Source organism: Rhea pennata, chromosome 27, assembly GCF_028389875.1.
Source record: "Rhea pennata isolate bPtePen1 chromosome 27, bPtePen1.pri, whole genome shotgun sequence".
Taxonomy (NCBI): domain Eukaryota; kingdom Metazoa; phylum Chordata; class Aves; order Rheiformes; family Rheidae; genus Rhea; species Rhea pennata.
In genome coordinates this window covers 326,168-342,747 of record NC_084689.1, presented here as the reverse complement: position 1 = coordinate 342,747, position 16,580 = coordinate 326,168, and the positions used below count along the sequence as shown (strand labels likewise).

At 66.3% G+C, this 16,580-nt stretch overlaps 1 protein-coding gene across 2 annotated transcripts; it reads left to right on the top strand.

Moving 5' to 3' along the window:
* Window positions 1-6,694: 6,694 nt before the first annotated feature.
* On the top strand, window positions 6,695-11,665 carry SHC2 (SHC adaptor protein 2). Of its 2 annotated transcripts, none has more exons than XM_062596087.1 (12): window positions 6,695-7,252; window positions 7,974-8,044; window positions 8,644-8,704; window positions 8,842-8,961; window positions 9,066-9,119; window positions 9,203-9,254; window positions 9,420-9,546; window positions 9,746-9,920; window positions 10,002-10,068; window positions 10,193-10,357; window positions 10,502-10,803; window positions 10,935-11,665. In XM_062596087.1, exons 1-12 carry the CDS (start codon window positions 6,695-6,697, stop codon window positions 11,061-11,063), a joined length of 1,881 nt encoding a protein of 626 aa, XP_062452071.1. In that variant the 3' UTR covers window positions 11,064-11,665. The 2 variants fall into 2 exon arrangements, with proteins under 2 accessions (XP_062452071.1, XP_062452070.1); XM_062596086.1 differs by lacking the exon at window positions 6,695-7,252 and adding an exon at window positions 7,716-7,874.
* The last annotated feature ends 4,915 nt before the right edge of the window (window positions 11,666-16,580 follow it).

Genomic DNA, 16,580 nt, shown 5'->3' with positions numbered 1-16,580 from the left:
AGCAGGGAGCTGTGTTCACTCTGAGAGCCTGGTGGGCTGAGTGTGCTGCAGCCTTCTCCCTCTGGACCCACCATCTCCCATGACTTCTCCAGGACCTTCTGTTGGTTGTTTACCAACAACTTTACTTCTGGGAGAGTATCTGGAAATAACTGAGCTGTAGCTTCATTTGCTCAGGGTCGTGGGGGCATAGAGAGGGGGATTTGGGCTCCACATATCATAGGCTCATTCTGCCCTTATGAAAAATGAGTGCTGCATCCACTCTTCCTTCCCCACAATAAAGACACCTGATCTGGCCTAGGACAGCACTGGCCAGATGGTGAAACTTAATGCTGCTGTGGACACTCAGAGCTGCCTTGCTCCAGCTGGGCTGTGCTGATCTTCCTCTAATTGGGGTGTCTTCCTTCAACCCAGGCTGATCCTCTAATTGGGGTGTCTGCCCTTCAACCCAGATCAGGTGACCCTCAGTGCTGGTCGGCTGCTGGGCAGATGTTGCTCCCGGCCCTCTCCAGGGTGCTGGGGCACAGTACAGGCAAGGTGTAGGGTTACAGCCCCCCAGGGCACCCCTGCCGCTTGCTGAGTATCTGTTTTCAGCATGCTCACTTTGTATCAAGCAACTGGCTTTGGAGCATCAGCAGTCTGGAGAGATTAAGGTTTCACAAAAGGCTGAGCTCTGCATCTCTGCAAGACTTTTGGAGCAGAGGGGGAAGTTCCCTGCTCATGCACACACCTTTCACTACTTGAAGCGATTGCTCTGCAGGATTCACAGAGCCAAAAGGAGAACGTAAGAGATTGGGGAAGAAACCGATCCTGCTAAAGCGTCAGTTCTCTTAGGTACCCACAAGCACCCAGGATGGAAGAGGCATGGCGCCAGAAGGTGCTTGCAGTCGCTGCCCGAGACACTGGTAGGCCGATTGCAGAGCTGCTGCTTGCTGTGCTGGGGGGCAGGGAGGAGAGGTCGTAGCACACTGGTGCAGACTGCTCTGTGCCTCTGCAGTGCCCGGCACCTCGGAGTCTTGCTCCCTTGCTATAATGACTAAATCAGCAATAACTGATTGCCTTAGTCTGTCCAGATTTTTCATTCTGTGTGTGGCTCATCGTCAGCATGGCCTATATGTCCTGCAGCAATTCTGATGAAATCTTGCAACTACTGGAGGGAGGCTGGAAGTAGCGAATGCTTCCCCTGGTGCAGGGCAGGCTACTGAGCCAAGGACCTGTCACCACCCCCACTCCTCTTTCCTGCCTGAAATTTTCCCCATGCTAGAGCCTAACTGAACCCTGATGTCTGGCTTTTAAAAGGCTTTTTTAAAGGCTTCCAGTTTTGATGATGAAACCAAAATTAAATCCGGCTAGTGTGAAGCCTGTCTTTCCCCCATGTTGTTTTGCCCTAAGACCTCTGTCTTCAAACAAGTCCTGGGATGCTTTCCCTGCTGTGGTTTCCCCCCTTCCAAATGAGACTCATCCTCCTGCAGGTGCTCTGAACAGATGATGAGAGGCCAGTTCATTCTGCTGCAAGACCCCTGTACACAGCGTTGGCTTGTCTATGTTGCACCTCCTTGCTGGAGCAGAGGCAGGGATGAGGCAGGAAGGATTAAACAGCAAACCCATGGCACTCTGGGTCAGGGGTATAGGAAGTAGTTGATGTATTCTCACTTCTTAGCCCTTTTCACCATACCACCCGCTCAGGAGAGAGGACCTGGGTGTTCCCAGCATGTCCTGCACTCAGGCAGCACGCCTTGGCTGCATCAGAGCTCATGGTCCCATGGCTTCACCCTGCGCCTCTCCAGCCGTGGGGCATCTCTAACCTGCCTCCATGTGCTGGTTCATGCCAGGCCCTGGTCCAGGATGGTACAATCTACCTCCTACGCTGGGATTCCTTAACCATGACTACACCCGGTTTACTGCCCCTGCGTACTCCTTCCACCAGAGACTTGATGGTGCTAGTAAGTCAGAGAGGGGTGTTGAAGGACTTTCCTGAGGCTCCCAAAGCAGTGGCTGGATCCCCTTCGCCTTCCTGGAGCAGGGAATTGTGCACACAGCACTGTGTCTCTGCACTCCTGGGTCCATGCACGCGTGCTGGCTGCACGTGGCTGCCTCTCCATCCCCAAGCATGCAAAGCCGTGTTCTGTGTCTAGCGTGTGTAAACTTGACCCCGGAAATGTGTGTTTTTCGCATGTACATACCCCTTCTCAGGTGGGGGGAAGCACAGGACAGCATGTGTCCTGAGTCTTCTGTACATCTGGTGTGCACTGTGTGTATTTGTCTTCTCCTGCGTCCAGGAGAACGAACCAGCGCGTGGATCCTTTGCGCTGTCTCGTCCCTCTGCTCCTGCCTGCGAGCCTAAGGAAGCAGCCCCTGGCAAACAGCAGCTCTGAACCTGCCTCCTCCACGTCTGCGAGCTCGGCGGGGGGAGGCAGCCCCTGCAGCTGTTTATGGCTGAGGGCAAGCCAGCGGCTCACACTAAAAAGCCAGAGCACATTGTCCTCAAAATGGAGAGGATTTGTAATTACAATCAATACACCTTTCTCTGCTCAGCCCCGCTCAGGACAAACTGTCCGTGCTCTCGTCCCCGAGCCCGGCTCCGCTCACGGGCCCGGCCGGCAGCAGGGGGCTGCAGGGCGGCTTTCCCCGCGCTCCGAGCTCGGGCGCTTCACCCCGAGCTCCGAGCAGTTCACAGAGGCAGGGCGGCGTTTGCCGGGAAGCAGCTCCCCGGAGATCGGCGGCGGCAGAGCCTGCCCCCCCAAAGCGCTCGTGGCTCGCGAGGGGCCGGAGCGGGGGGGCCCGGCCGCCCGGGCGGGAGCCGTGGCTCCGTCCAGCTCCCTCGAGGGCCGCCCGGGGCCGAGGCCGGCGGGCGCGACACGGGCGCGCGGGGCAGGGCCGGTCCCGGCGGCCGGGCGCGCAGTCCCGGCCCGGTCCTGGCCCTGGCGGCCGCGGCGCGCTCAGCCCACGACAGCCCTTTCCCCCCAGTCTACCTCAAGAACGTGAGCCCGGGTCCCTGCTATTTCGTGGCGCCGCAGCTCACCCGCTTCGGCCGGCGCGGCGGCCCGTCCTACTCCATGCTGGCGCGACCGAAAGCCCCAGGTGAGCGGCGGGACGCGGTGGGGGGCTCGGTCCGCCCCCGGCCCTGCTTCCCACCCTACGGAGCCGCTTCCAGCAACGGCCCGGGGCCGGCGGGGCCGCGGGGGCCGGCGGGGCCGCGGGGGCCGCCGGGCGTGGGGGCCCCGGGCGGGCCGGGCCGGCCCCGCCAGGCTGACGGGCGCTCACGGTCTCCCCAGCGCTGCCCCGGACCCCCGGGCCAGGCGCCTACAGCCCGGAGCGGGCCGGTCCGGCCACGCGGCGCCGGGCCCCCTCCTTCTCGCTGGGATCGCGCCCGGCCGGCCCCGCGCCCGCTCCCAACGCCTGCAGCCTGCCGGCCCTGCCGGGCGGCCGCGGCCCCCCCCGGCCCGCCGGCCCCGGCTTCAGCGCCGCCGGGGCAGCCGCGCCGAGGAGCGTCCCGCGCGCCCGGCTCCGGGAGCGCCGGCCCCGGTGCCCGGCCGCGCCGCCCGGCAGCCCACCGCGCCCGCAGCGCCTCGCTGGTGGCGGGGCCGGGGCCGGGGCCGGGCGGCTTCCCAGCCTCCGCCCAAGGACCGGCAATAAATGATGGTGGGAAGCTGTGGCCACCGCGTTTGCCTGCTGCCTGCCGGCCCCGCGAGGGCAGAGCCGGAGGCCGTGGTGGGGGCCGGGAGAGCCCGGACGTTTCCCTCCCGGCCAGGCCGTGGGGGGAGGTTCGGAAAAGGGGCAGCCTTGCCATGGGGCCGGGGGGCTGGGGGACACCGGGCGCTCAGCACCGCGGCTTGTCACACGCCTGCTCGCCTCTCCTAATTAATCCTTCACGGGCTGGAGAGCACTTGATGTTGATTCCCCTAATGCGGTGCCAGAGGTGTAAGGAGATTAATTAGCGCGGCGCAGAGACGTTATGGAAATCGCGCGCTGCAAGGGGGGAGCGAGGGGCAGCCCGGCTCCCCCGCTGCTGCCTCCGCTGCCGCGTGGAGCATGCAGGCGTCCCGGGTGGGGGCATCACCCTGCCGGCGCCCCAGCACCCAGGCACGTCACGAGCGGCGAGCGGCAGTGAGCAGCAGTGAGCGCGGGGCAGGAGCTGCCCTGCAGCGCTACCGGGCGCAGCAGGCTCCCTCGTGCTGGTGCAGCGCACGGGGCTGCGGTCCAGCCTTTTCTCATTGGGGCTTTCTTTAAGTAATGATTAAAAACAGCCAGGGGAATGCCTTCGACGTGAAGCTAACTCCCTGGAGCCTGAGACCAGCTGCAAATGAGGTGAAAATAATCCCTTGGCCATGGGGCTCATGCAAGGGAAGAGAGCAGCTTGCACATCTCCAGGGCTGCAGGATGGCTCTGGTGGCAGCAGCCCTATGGTGCCGGTGCCAGTGTCGGTGCTGGTGGGGCTGCACCGTGCCGACTGGCTAGTTGCCTGTGCTGCCCCGGCCACGTGCTGGGTGAGTGCTCGAGGGGCAGTGAGCAACAGCATGAGCATCGCGGGGCCCCTCCACCTCCCTGGACCCGTCTCGCAGGAACCTGGCTGCCTCCATCCCGGCTGGAGCCGCTGCCATGGCAGGAGCATGAGGAGCCCAAACGGTGCTTTGCAGCTGCTTAAAAACAAAAACAAGTAGGGCAGTGAGAGGCTGGGAGAAGAAAAGCAGTTCCTAATACGGCAACAGCAAATCTAATTCTATTACCTTGATTTATTGATTGCACTTAGAGCAATTACGGGCTTTCAGCCCCTCACCTGCCAGGGCATGAGAGCCGGCGTGGAGGAGCCCGGCAAATGTGGCCCTGGAGCCTGGTTTGGCAGCGGGGGAGAACCCCGCTGAGTCCGTGGTGCCACCTTGCCCCCCTCCCGCTGCAGTGGAGCATCGGCTGCGGGCAGGGGAATGGGTTGATGGTCACTTGCTTGCAAGGAAGCTGGAGCTGAGCGCGTCTGCTCTGCAGAGAGCCCTCGTCTCGCAGTGCCAGGAGCCGCAGGGGTGTTTGCTTGGGTGTTGGGAAGAGCTCAGTGGAGGGGCTATCAGGGAAGGGGGCGGGCTGCGAGGAGGCACGACTGCCCCGTGGGGTGCAGCGCCCCTTTGCCTGACGTGGACAGGGCTTAAGCCCATTCCTGCCTGCTGGGCTGTCGATGGTTCCGGCGGGACGGACCCTGCTCTAGGCACCAGGACGGTGCTGGTTTTGCAACAGCTGCGGGAGGCACAGCCCAGACCGTCCCAAGCCACCACTGCGAGCTTAGATGGGATGTCCTGGGCTCGGCAGGAGGTCGGAGTCCTTTCAACCCCTGTGAAAAAGAGGCAGCCCCAGGTCTGGAGCAGGAGAGCACTAGCTGGATTGTTTTGAGGTCAGAAAGTCCCTGCAAGGTTTTTTCCTTGCTTGATGCAGATACTGGCAGAGAAGCAAGAAAATGATTGTGCTTTTTACTGCCTGTGCCTTCCAGACAGATACGAGCATGAGGGAGACAGGCTTGGCTTTGGAGGCAGACGAGTTCTGTGTGAACAAGATCTCTGGGTTTGGAGGCAGAGAAATAGGCCAGCCCCACTGTGCAGCAAAGCCTTGCAAAGGCAGCCCCAGGCTCCCCACAAGCATTTCCCCATGCTGGAGACATGGAAAAGAGGAGAAAACGTCCCCAGCACAGGCAAGGGCAGTAGCCAGGGGCTGCTGGTCTTTGGAAGAGCTGCCTGCTCGCCATTCAAGCTAATTGCAAAGGAGAGCTGCGGAGGAGACCATGGATCAGGCTTTATGGCTCCCAGTGGGGAGGCAGTAGCTCTCCTGGCCCCACCTCTGCCCAGGAGGCTCCGAGCCTGTTAACCCTGTGGTGCCTGCAGCAAAGCTGGGTACCTTGGAGCAGCTGGTGAGGGCAGCTCTGCTTGGCGGTGGCCATGGCGAGGGGGTTTGGACTGGGGCATGGAGCATGGTGCAGCTCCATCCCCATGGGGCTGCCTGCGTGGAGGGCACATGGATGTGGTGGGGCACCCCGAGGCCTGGGGGCTGCAAGGCCATGCCTGGGCTCTGCCAGGATGGCATGGGCACTCAGCTGTGCAGGAAAAATCCCTCCTGGCCTCCGTTGTCCAGCTTTGGGGGACTGGGCGTGTCTCCTGCTCTCCTCAGAAAGGATCCAGTGCAGGGATCACTTCTGCTCTTTGCCGGGGGCTCTGTTGCACCTTCTCTGCAGAGCCAAGGATTCAGGGGGCAGTGGGGCTGAAGGAATGCTCGTGGGGCAGGAGGGATGTGTGTGGGGCTGGAGGGATGCTCGTGGGGCCAGAGGGATGTACATGGGGCTGGAGAGATGCTTGCACAGCTATAGGGATGTGAGTGGGGTGAGAGGGATGCTTGCAGGACCACAGGGATGTTTGCACAGCTCAGGGGACGATCGTGGAGATGGAGGGATGCTGATGGAGCAGGAGGGATGTGTGTGGGGTGGGAGGGACGCGCGCGGAGCTGGAGGATGCTGATGGGGCGGGAGGGCGGTGCGGGTGGGAGGGATGCTCGCCGGGCGGCCGCGGGTGCGCAGCCTGCCGGCCAGCGAGCACTCGCACCATGACATCACCGCGCCGCCGGCCCCGGGGGAGCGGGCAGGGGGTGGGGGCCGGCGCGGGCAGCCGCGCCGGCAGCGCGCGCCGCGCCAGGCAGCTGCTCCGGAGGCACGGCCGCAGCGCGGGGCATGCTCCCCGAGCCCAAGTATGACCGCTTTCGCAACGACACGCTGACGGTGCCGGCCACCCCGCGCCGGCCGCCGGCCGCCCCCATGCCGTCGCCGGCCCCCTCGCCCGCCGGCCCGGCCCCGGCCCTGGCCCACGCGTGCCCCCCGCTCGGCGAGGAGCAGGAGGCTGGCACCACCTTCTGCACGCTCATCCCCAGGATGCCCCAGTGGAAGTTCTCCGGCCCCGCGGGCTTCCTCAGCCGCAGCCCCTCGGGCTCCAGCAAGGATCTGTCCTCGCTGGGCAGGGCGGGGGGCCCCGCGGAGCCGGGGGGGGGGCCCTCCAGTCTGGCCGCCGTGCTGAGCGCCTGCGAGCCCGTCTGCTCGGCACCCTGCTCGCTGCAGGTGATGGGCAGGTTGCGCAGCAGTGCCGGGGCCGCCAGGAAGGCCGCCCGCCTCGAAGGGGTCAAGCCGGCCGGCGAGGAGTGGAGCCGCAAGGGCAGCTTCATCAGCAAGCCGGCGCAGGGCTGGCTCCACCCCGACGAGCGGGTGCTGGGACCCGGCATCTCCTACATCGTCCGGGTGAGTCCCTCCATGGCGGCCGCAAACCGGCGCGGGGAGGCGCGAAGCCCCCGGTGCCGAGCAGGGTCTTTGCCCCAGACCTGGGGAGCTCCGCACAGGCCTCCTCCAGCTCTGTCCTCGGTGCGACGGTTTCCAGGGCGGAAAGCTGCCGGCAGGCTCCAGGGCACCACGGCCACGCACCTGGCTCCGGCCCAGCCCAGCCTGTGCGCGCCTCGGGGCCAGGGAGCAAGGCCGAGCCGGGGATGCTCCGCCGCGACGCGCGCCCCACCCGCCGTGCCTCGGTTTCCCTCCAGCTGACGGTCCGTCCCTGCGGGGGCCTGGCCTGGAGGGCGCCGCGGGCTGTGGGCCGGGGCGGTGCTGATGCTTGGGCGGGCAGGATGGGTGCGCGGTGCCGCGCACTGGGCGCACAGCCCGTTCTCCCAGCACCAGGAACTGCCGGCAGAGCCTGGTGTGCCACGGGGAGGGCGCCCGGGCCGGGCCGGGGGCTCTGCCGCCCCAGGGGCAGCCCCAGCATGTGGTGGGAGCCAGCCCCTCATGGGCAGATGAGTTTGCCAGGTCTCAGCGCAGGTCTGGGATGCGATGAAGCCTCGCCGCTGGGCGTTTCGGGGCGCTGGGCGTGGGGGTAAGCCCAGGCTCCCGAGCATCCCCTGCACTGCTGCGCTCCCCTCGCCGCCCCGGCTGCCCTCGGCGCCGCTGAGCCCTCCCCGCTTCTGCGCCACAGTACATGGGCTGCATCGAGGTGCTGCGCTCCATGCGGTCCCTGGACTTCAACACCCGCACGCAAGTCACCAGGTAGGGGCCCACGGTGCCCTGGTGCCCCACAGCCCCCCCGCGAGCCCCACGGCCCTCACGCTGTGGGAGCAACATTCCCCCTTCCTAGGGACCCTGCAGAGAGGCAGGGGACAGGGCTGTGGTCAGGACCCCTGTGCTGTGCGGGGGACGGGGCCGTGGTTGGGACCCCTGTGCTGTGCCGGGGACGGGGCTGCAGTCGAGACCCCTGTGCCATGCTGTGGATGGGGCTGCAGTTGGGGACCGCTGTGCTGTGCTGCTGATGGGGCCGTGGCCAGAACCCCTGTGCCATGCTGGGGCCACAGTTTGGGACCCCTGTGCCATGACCATGGCCGTGACGGGGGGCCCCTGTGCCGTGCTGGGGATGGGGTGGCGGACGGGGACCCATGTGCCATGCCAGGCCGGGGTCAGGTGCGGCGAAGGCACCTGCTACCGGTCGATAGCAGGAAGAGGAGGAGCGAGGCGGCTCTGCCGGGATAACGGTCCATGGTGGCAGTGGCTGGGGATGCCGCGGGGGGCTGTGGCCAGTGGTGCTGGGGGGCAGCGGGGCTCCGCGGTGGTAACCTGCCCAGCGTGGTGGCTCAGCTTGGCTCGTCTTGCAGGGAAGCCATCAACAGACTGTACGAGGCAGTGCCAGGCGTGAAGGGCGTCTGGAAGAAGAAGGTGAGTTTCCAAGGGCCTGGGGCTGCTTCCCGGGGCTGGCGGGGGCCCTGCACCGCCATCGCCTGGGGCTCCCCACCCTCCCTCGGCCCACTGAGCTGCCGGGGCTGCTCAGCCCAGCACCGTCGCGCTGTCCCCAGGCTCCCAACAAGGCGCTCGTCTCCATCCTGGGCAAGAGCAACCTCCGCTTTGCCGGCATGAGCATTGCCGTCAACATCTCCGTCGATGGCCTCAACCTCACGATCCCCACAACACGCCAGGTGCGCGTGGGCCCCGGACACAGCCCCACCGCCGCCGGACGCCTCCCAGCGCGCCGGCCCCGGTGGCACCGCGCTAACCCCGCGGCGCGCCGCATCTCCCGCAGATCGTGGCCAACCACCACATGCAGTCCATCTCCTTTGCCTCCGGAGGGGACACGGTGAGGAGCTGGCGGCGGGGCGCAGGGCGTGGGGCGTGGGGCGCAGGGTGGCCCTGGCCCTGACTGCCTTTCCGTGCCCCCAGGACACCACCGACTATGTCGCCTACGTCGCCAAGGACCCCATCAACCAGAGAGGTGATGGCTGCCCCACGCCCGGGACCCCGCGCGGAGTGGGGCTGCAGCGCCAGGAGGGGAGGCCTTGGGGGACGTGAGGGCTGCAGTGGGGGGCCAGGGGGCTGGAGCAGCCCTGGGCTGTGGAGCGCGTGGGAGCTGTCTGTCCGTCCGTCCATCTGTCCTCAGCCTGCCACATCCTGGAGTGCTGCGACGGGCTGGCACAGAGCGTCATCAGCACGGTGGGCCAGGCCTTCGAGCTGCGCTTCAAGCAGTACCTGCACAGCCCCCCCAAGGTGGTGGTGCCCCCAGACAGGTAGGGCCCAGGGGGACCCGGCACAGCACAGAGCTGCCCGCGCAGGGCAATGTGCTGGTGTTCCCGCAGCCCGAGCAGGGCCGGTCCATGCATTCCTGGGGGCACGTGCCCGGCGTTCCCATGGCCCCAGCAGTCCGAGGGGCCAGTGCAGGCAGGGTGTCCCCAGCTCCCTCTCCCCATCCCCATGTGTACTGTGCAGGGCACTGGGCGCGGAGGAGTCGGCATGGGGAGACGACGAGGACGCCGCCGAGCACGACTACTACAACAGCATCCCGGGCAAGCAGCCGCCGCCGGGGGGGCTCATCGACTGCCGGCTGCATCCCGGCGCGCTCCCGGGCCATGTCCGCACTCAGCCCCCCGGCCCCAGCGGCCAGGTGAGCCCGGGATGCCATCCCTGGTGCCAGTGCCCGTGGCGGCCAGGTGTCCTGATGACCGGCTCTGCCTCCTCTCTGCAGGGCAGATTTTCCCCCCGACGAGACCCCGCCGGCCAGCCGGGGCTGCCCTGGGAGCCGGAGGTGCAGGGTAGGTATGGCTGCCATGAGGGATGTACCAGCCCAGGGACCCCGGCACGGCGTGGCGTGGCGGTGCCCAGGGCTGCCAGCACAGGAGGGTGCCAGGAGGCTGCCGGTGACGCCCCGTCTTGCAGGCCAGCCCGGCGATGGCTACCTGCAGGCAGATGGGCAGCCCCCGGGGCCGCGGGACTACGAGGAGCACATGTACGTGAACACGCAGAGCCTGGACGCTGCGGAGCCGGATGCTGCGGCCCGCGGGGCGCCCCAGGACAGCCCCAAGAAGGACCTCTTCGACATGCGTGAGCCCGGGGCCGGGGGGCGAGCAGGCGCGCCGGGCCAGCCGCGGCTGGGAACCGTGCCGCAGGCGATGCAGGCTGCCGGCCGTGGGGCTGCCGGCGCCAGTGGTGCCTGCTGCGGCGGTGATGCCCTGGGGCTCCCCACAGGGCCCTTCGAGGACGCGCTGAAGCTCCACGAGTGCCTGGCGGGGGGCGGCGCCGCCCCCCCCCTGGAGGACCGGTGGCCGAGCCCCCCTACCCGCAGGGCCCCCATCGCCCCCACGGAGGAGCAGCTCAGGCGGGAGCCCTGGTACCATGGGAAGATGAGCCGGCGGGACGCCGAGAAGCTTCTGCAGATGGACGGGGACTTCCTGGTGAGGGACAGCATCACCAACCCGGGGCAGTACGTGCTGACGGGCATGCAGGGCGGGCAGCCCCGGCACCTGCTGCTGGTGGATCCCGAGGGCGTGGTAAGCACCGGGCACGTGCGGGATGCGGGATGCAGCCAGGGCTGGGGTGGGAAGGGCTGGCTGGAGGGATGCTGCGCAGGGGGCTCTCCCGCGGCTTTAGGAGCGCCGTGCCCTGCCCCCTGCGCCCCCAGGTGCGGACCAAGGACGTGCTGTTCGAGAGCATCAGCCACCTCATCAGCCACCACCAGCAGCGTGAGCAGCCCATCGTGGCCGCCGAGAGTGAGCTGCACCTGCGCCAGGTGGTCAGGAGGAAGCAGTGAGGCCAGGCAGCGCATGAGCCCCCGGCTCACCTCGGCCCCTCTGCTGGCCCCACGCCTCCTGGGGGTCCAGGGCCCCGGGGATGCCCCGCTCCTGCTCCCCCAGTCTTGGGGGCCCTGCCATCCTCCCCTCCCTGGCCCCCACCACCTCCCCGCTGCCGTCCCCGCCAGGCACCACGATATTTATTCTGCTGCTGTGCTGCCAGGGCGGAAGAACCGGAGGCAGGTCGGCCCGGCCGGCATGCGGGGCCAGCACGGAGCTGCTGGTGGTGCCTGGCCAGGGAGGGGGCCCGGCGATGCCTCTCTGTGGGCGCTGGGGCCCCATGCTCCACTCACAGAGGTGCCTGTGTGCCCAGACACCCGCAGTGTCTCACCGTGCCTCGACTTTCCCCCGCACGGTGCTGGTGTCCGCTGTGCCCGGGCGGAAGCTCCAGGGTTGTGCCCGGGCTTCATTCCCCCACCGCTCCCAACCTTCCCGCTCAACCTTCCTCCCTCCGGGAGCCATCGCTATGCAAACACCGGCGCTCCCGCAGGGCTGCTGGGGCACCGAGCGGGGCTGCCCACAGCCCCCAGCTCTGCACTGGCTCCCTCGCTGCCTGCCTGCCCTGCTCATGGCTGCAGCCGGCTTTCCAGATGCACATGGTCCCTTCTGCAGCCACGGGCCGGGGGCTGTGCCTGGCGCTTGTCACCGGCTCCTGGGTTGGAATATCTTTCTAATTAAATCTGGAAATGAGTGAGAGGGCCCCGATCATTCGTGCCACCCCAGGCACTGCGCCGGCCAGGGATGAGGGTGGGAGCTGGGTGCTGGGGTGGTGCTTCCATCGCTGCCTGCTCCCAACAGGCGCCACGCTGACGGCGCATCTGGATCCCCATGCCACGCGCTGCACGGTCCTTGGGCTGGGCTCCAGGGTCCCGCTCTCGCAGGTCTCCTCCCTGGCATTGCTCCTCTCCTGAGGTGCTGCTGAGTGCGGGCTGCACTGCTCAGCCTTGCCACCGTCCTGGGCTGGCATCGAAGCAGCTGGGGCTGTGTGACCATTCAGCACCAGCTCATGAGCACTGGCAGCCAGCTGGGAATGGCAGCCCGGCCGCACGGCAGACCCGCGGAGGAGAAAGGTGCTGGGCTGCAGCTGATCCAGGCGAGAAGAGCTGTGCCCAAGCGCTGCCCGCCGGGCAGGTGGCTCCCACGGCTCCTCTTGGCCGGACCCACTGCCAGACTCCTGCTGGGCGCCTCCGCACAGCTCCGCGAGCGCTGCCGCACTCCTCGGCATGGCCTCCCGCGGCGGCGGGGCTGCAGACAGCACTGGGCCGGCAGGCTGGCCCAGTACAGGGTGAGTCAATGAGTAAAATAACCAGCTAAATAAAGCCTGCTAACAAATGTGTAATTTTCCATTGATAGCTGAATACCTGCAGGGACACGGCGCTTCCATTGCAGCTGCTATTTTTTACCCTGTAGTAATGTGTGCGCACAGATAATTGCACCATTCCCTCAACAGTGGAGGCACAGAAAGGCAGCACAAGCCAGTGCTTCCTCCTGGCACTGGAGCACAGCCTGCACCAGCAGCTGCCAGCACTGCTCCCTCGGACCGTTCAGCTCCCAGGGATGCCACAATGAAGCACTTGAGCACTAGGATCGTATTATTTTTTACGGGGTTTAAGTGCTCTGGTGGAGGCTCATGCCTGGTGCTGACTGCTCAGCCATGGGTGGCAGGAGTCACCTTGGGGCGAGGAGCTGGTGAAGCCAGCAGCGGTGCTGGGCATGCAGCACGGCTGCTCTTGGCGCGGGAGCCGGGCTGCCCGTGCCACCCTGGGTGACGCTGCAGGCGTGAGGCAGGGTCCTGCGGTGCGGCGGCAGCAGCAGGGTGGCCAGCGACAGCCTTCTGGAAACAAAAAACAATTAACACAAATATGAGGCCCTTATTGAGTTCAGGGTGGACATGAATAATGCAGTTGGAGCACCGGTTCCTGGGAGTGCTCTGAGCTGGAATTGAATTTCTGTCTGTGTGCTCTGCACACCAAGTTCGGCTCTGCCCCCGGCTTCACACAGGCACAGGGCCAGGAGGAGGCGGCTGCAGCCGTGGGATGGTGGAGTAACGGCGGGGAAACGGCCGGCGGCACGCAGGTGCTGGAACAGATGGCGGCTGTTGCTGCGTTTGCGCTAGCAACCTGTAGGCTCCAGAGTTAACACCAGACTGAGGGGGAGGAAGCAACTCCCACCTCTCAGAGCTGCTCTTTCAGCCCATCTGAAGACAGGCAAGCTGAGATGTTTTTGAAAGGTTTGCCTCGGCAGAGTGACTGCAGGAAAAACATTTCGTGCCTTGCTTTTCCAGGGCCTTTGGGCTCATGCAAGCTAACCGTCCCCCTCTCTGCCTCCAGCAATGCTTGAAAACACTGGCCAGTTTAAATTTAACCAGACAGAGGGGTAGGCATCTCTGACGTTAGTTTTTGATGAGTTTCATGAAGGTAAACAACCAGCTGGAGAAGAAAAGCTCTGAGCGACCCCCCCTGCCCCAAAGAGGCTGTGGTGGTCGCCCAGCCATGTACGAGACCCAGGCATCCCCAGGAGTGCGGGGCCTCGGCCTAGAGCACGCCTGGGGCCGGGCTCTGAGGACTGACGAGTGTCCCGGCATCTCCCGCCCGGCTTTGCCCATGGCACCGCCGGGGGCAGCTCCCACGGGATAACCCTCCTCCAAACGGGAGCTCGGCTCCACGCCGCTGCCCCGGCTGGCCGGGATGGGTGCCGGCCTGGGGGAGCCCCCGGGCAGCCCCACTCCCGGCCGCGGGCTCTCTCCTTCCCAGCCTCCAGCAGGTGGTGGCAGGCTGCCGGCTCCAGCCGCAGCATCCCCAGCCGGCTCCGCTCGCCGCTGTGTCATCCTGGTCTTCGCCCCACAGCCCGGCCCCACTGGATGGATGCTGTGCACCCCCAGAACCCCTGCAGCAGGAGCTGCTGGCCGCCTTGCCGGCTCCCTGGCACACTCCCCAGGCCAGCGGAGCCCGGCGCCCACCTGGAGCACCCCACTGCCGGCCCCACAGCGGAGCCGGGCCCCGGACAGAGCCCTGGACCGTGGAGACTGGCGGGGAAAGGCGCAGCCCCGGCCCCATGTGAGGGGCTGAGGCCAGAGCCCTGACTGGAGGAAATCTTGTTTTCTCCTCTGGGCTGGTGAGCGTTTGCTTCTTATCCATTTCTGTCCACGCTCCAGTGCTCCCCTCTGAGCAGAAGCGGCTGCAGCCAACACAATGCTGGAGGCAAACGTGCCCTGTTTAACTGCAGCATTTGTGCCAGCCCTGCTGCCAGGCAGGGATGCTCCCGTGCCCTGTCCACCAGCACAGGCACCACCGACCCAGGAGCTGCCTGGAAACCCTGCCCCGAGCTGAGAACGGGCAAGCTCAGCGCAGGCAACAGGCACCTGTGGGCACCCTGCTCCCTCCACGCTGCCCCAGAGATCGCTGGCCCTGTGCCGAATGTGCAGGCGGGCAGCGCTGGCCCAGGTCCAGCGCTTTTTATTATCTCGAGGGAACTCAACCATTTCTGTTCCTTATTTACCTCCCTTCGCTCGGGGTGGAGCACAGGCAAACACAGGACTTTTGTTCACCAGCCTCTCTTTTCCTTGATCCTCTTCCTCCTCTCCCTGTTTCCTCCTTCTTCTCCAGCCACCCCAGACAGAGCACCCCACGGTGCATAGCCCGAGGTCCTGCCAGGGCCCAGGAGATGCCCTGGAGAGGGGCTCTGGGGGGCACCAGCACCACCCTGCCACATTTGGGGCCCATCCCAGACCCTTTCCTGGTGCTGAGGGGCTCCGCACCCCCAACACTCCCCTGGGGGGATCCCAGCAGCTTTTCCCGAGTCCCTCCGCTGGCTCTCTAGTGAGAGGCGGCTGACTGCTTGTCTGCCTGTGCCTGGGGGAGGCCAGTAGCTCGCAAAGCCACTGCTCCGCACCGGGCAGAGCCATGTGCCTGGAAACTTCATAAATCAGGAGGAGTGCGCTTGCTGCCGGGCGCCAGCAGGGCTGGCAGGTGGGGGCACACAGGCTCGGCGCGGCGGCGCAGTGGAGCATGCCGGGGGGCTGCTCTCCAGGGCCCTGGGAGCGGGGTGGCCGAGCCGCCCTGCCCCCGGGGCCATGCAGCCGGATGCTCCGGCAGAGCCAGGGCTGTGGCAGACAGCAGGCCGGGCCCGCGGTGCATCTCCCTGCGGTGCATCTCCCTGCAGATCTCAGCCCTGCGTGTGCCCTGCTGATGGCGAGCTTCACCGCCTCCACTCTGCTGTCCTTGAGGATCCTGCTGAGGCCATCAGCATGGCCTTGCCAAGGATGTTTTTCCTTGTCTCTATTCATAAGCACCGGCTGGAGCTGCCCGGCCTTTGGTCTGGCTTGGCGCTGCAGATCTACCTGCTTTCATCAGCTCGGCCCTGGGCTGTGGAGGGAGCTGAGGCCTCCAGCCTCCATGCCGGCTGCAGCAGCCTGCGCAGAACGAGCTTCCCTGGCACCGTGTTCCATTCGGTTAAGTCCAGGCAGCCCTGCGCTGCTGCGGGCAGTTTGCGCAGAGCACACTGCCCCTCTGCAGCCTGACAGCACCCTTGGATATGGGCTGCTGCCGAGGAGCTGCCAGGCCCTACCTCTGCTGGATGCAGCCTCTGTGTCCGAGGTGGTAAATCAGTGCAGCATGTGGGCTGGTGCTGATGGCACTGGTTTGATGGTCCCTTCCTCTCCCTCCTGCCCCACTCCGCAGCACTGGGACCTGCAGAGGTGCTCCATGGATCCCCGCGACGTTCTGCCCTGGACTGAGCTCCCAGTGCCCCCAGCACCACCTGGGCCGCATCCTGCCACAGAGCCATTCCCACCAGGTGCTAGCAAAATGTGTGGCACATGCGACCGCTTCCCCCGATTCTTCCCAGCCACAACATTAAACCACTTAATGCACTCAGCAAGTCCTCCAGCTCTGAGCTGCCTTGGAGTGCTGTTGGCTTTGTTCAGTACTTTGATGAGCTCGAGAGCTTGGAGGGGAGATTACGCTCCACTGGCAGAGGGGATCTGCTCACTGTCTCCTCCTTTGGCTCCTGGTCCCTGCTCCCAGTGGGGAGGCAGCTGAGGGGTGCCCCAGGCCGGGGGAGCCCCAGGCGGAGTCCCGAGGCCCCCGTGGGCTGGGCCAGGCTGCGGGGTCCCGCGGCAGGAGGGTGGCCGTGGGGCAGAGCAGCAGCACGCCGCTGGGGTCCGCCGGGGCGGATGGCTCGGCTCGGCACGGTACGGCCAGCCTCGGCGCGGCGCGGCGGGCGGGCGAAAGCGGGGGCGCCGCGCTCGGAGGAATACGGCGGCGGCGCGGCGGTGAATGAGCGCGGCCGGCGCGGCCGTATAAAAGGCGCGGCCCGAGCGCCGCCCGCGGCGGCGGCGGCGGCGGCGGCTGCGCTACAGGTGCGGCGGGCGCGGCCCCGGGCACCCCCCCCCCCCCCCCCCCCCCCACCATCACCCGGCGACCCCGCGGGGCTCCGCGGCCGTCCCGTCCCGTCCCGTCCCTCGGGGCCGGTGGCGG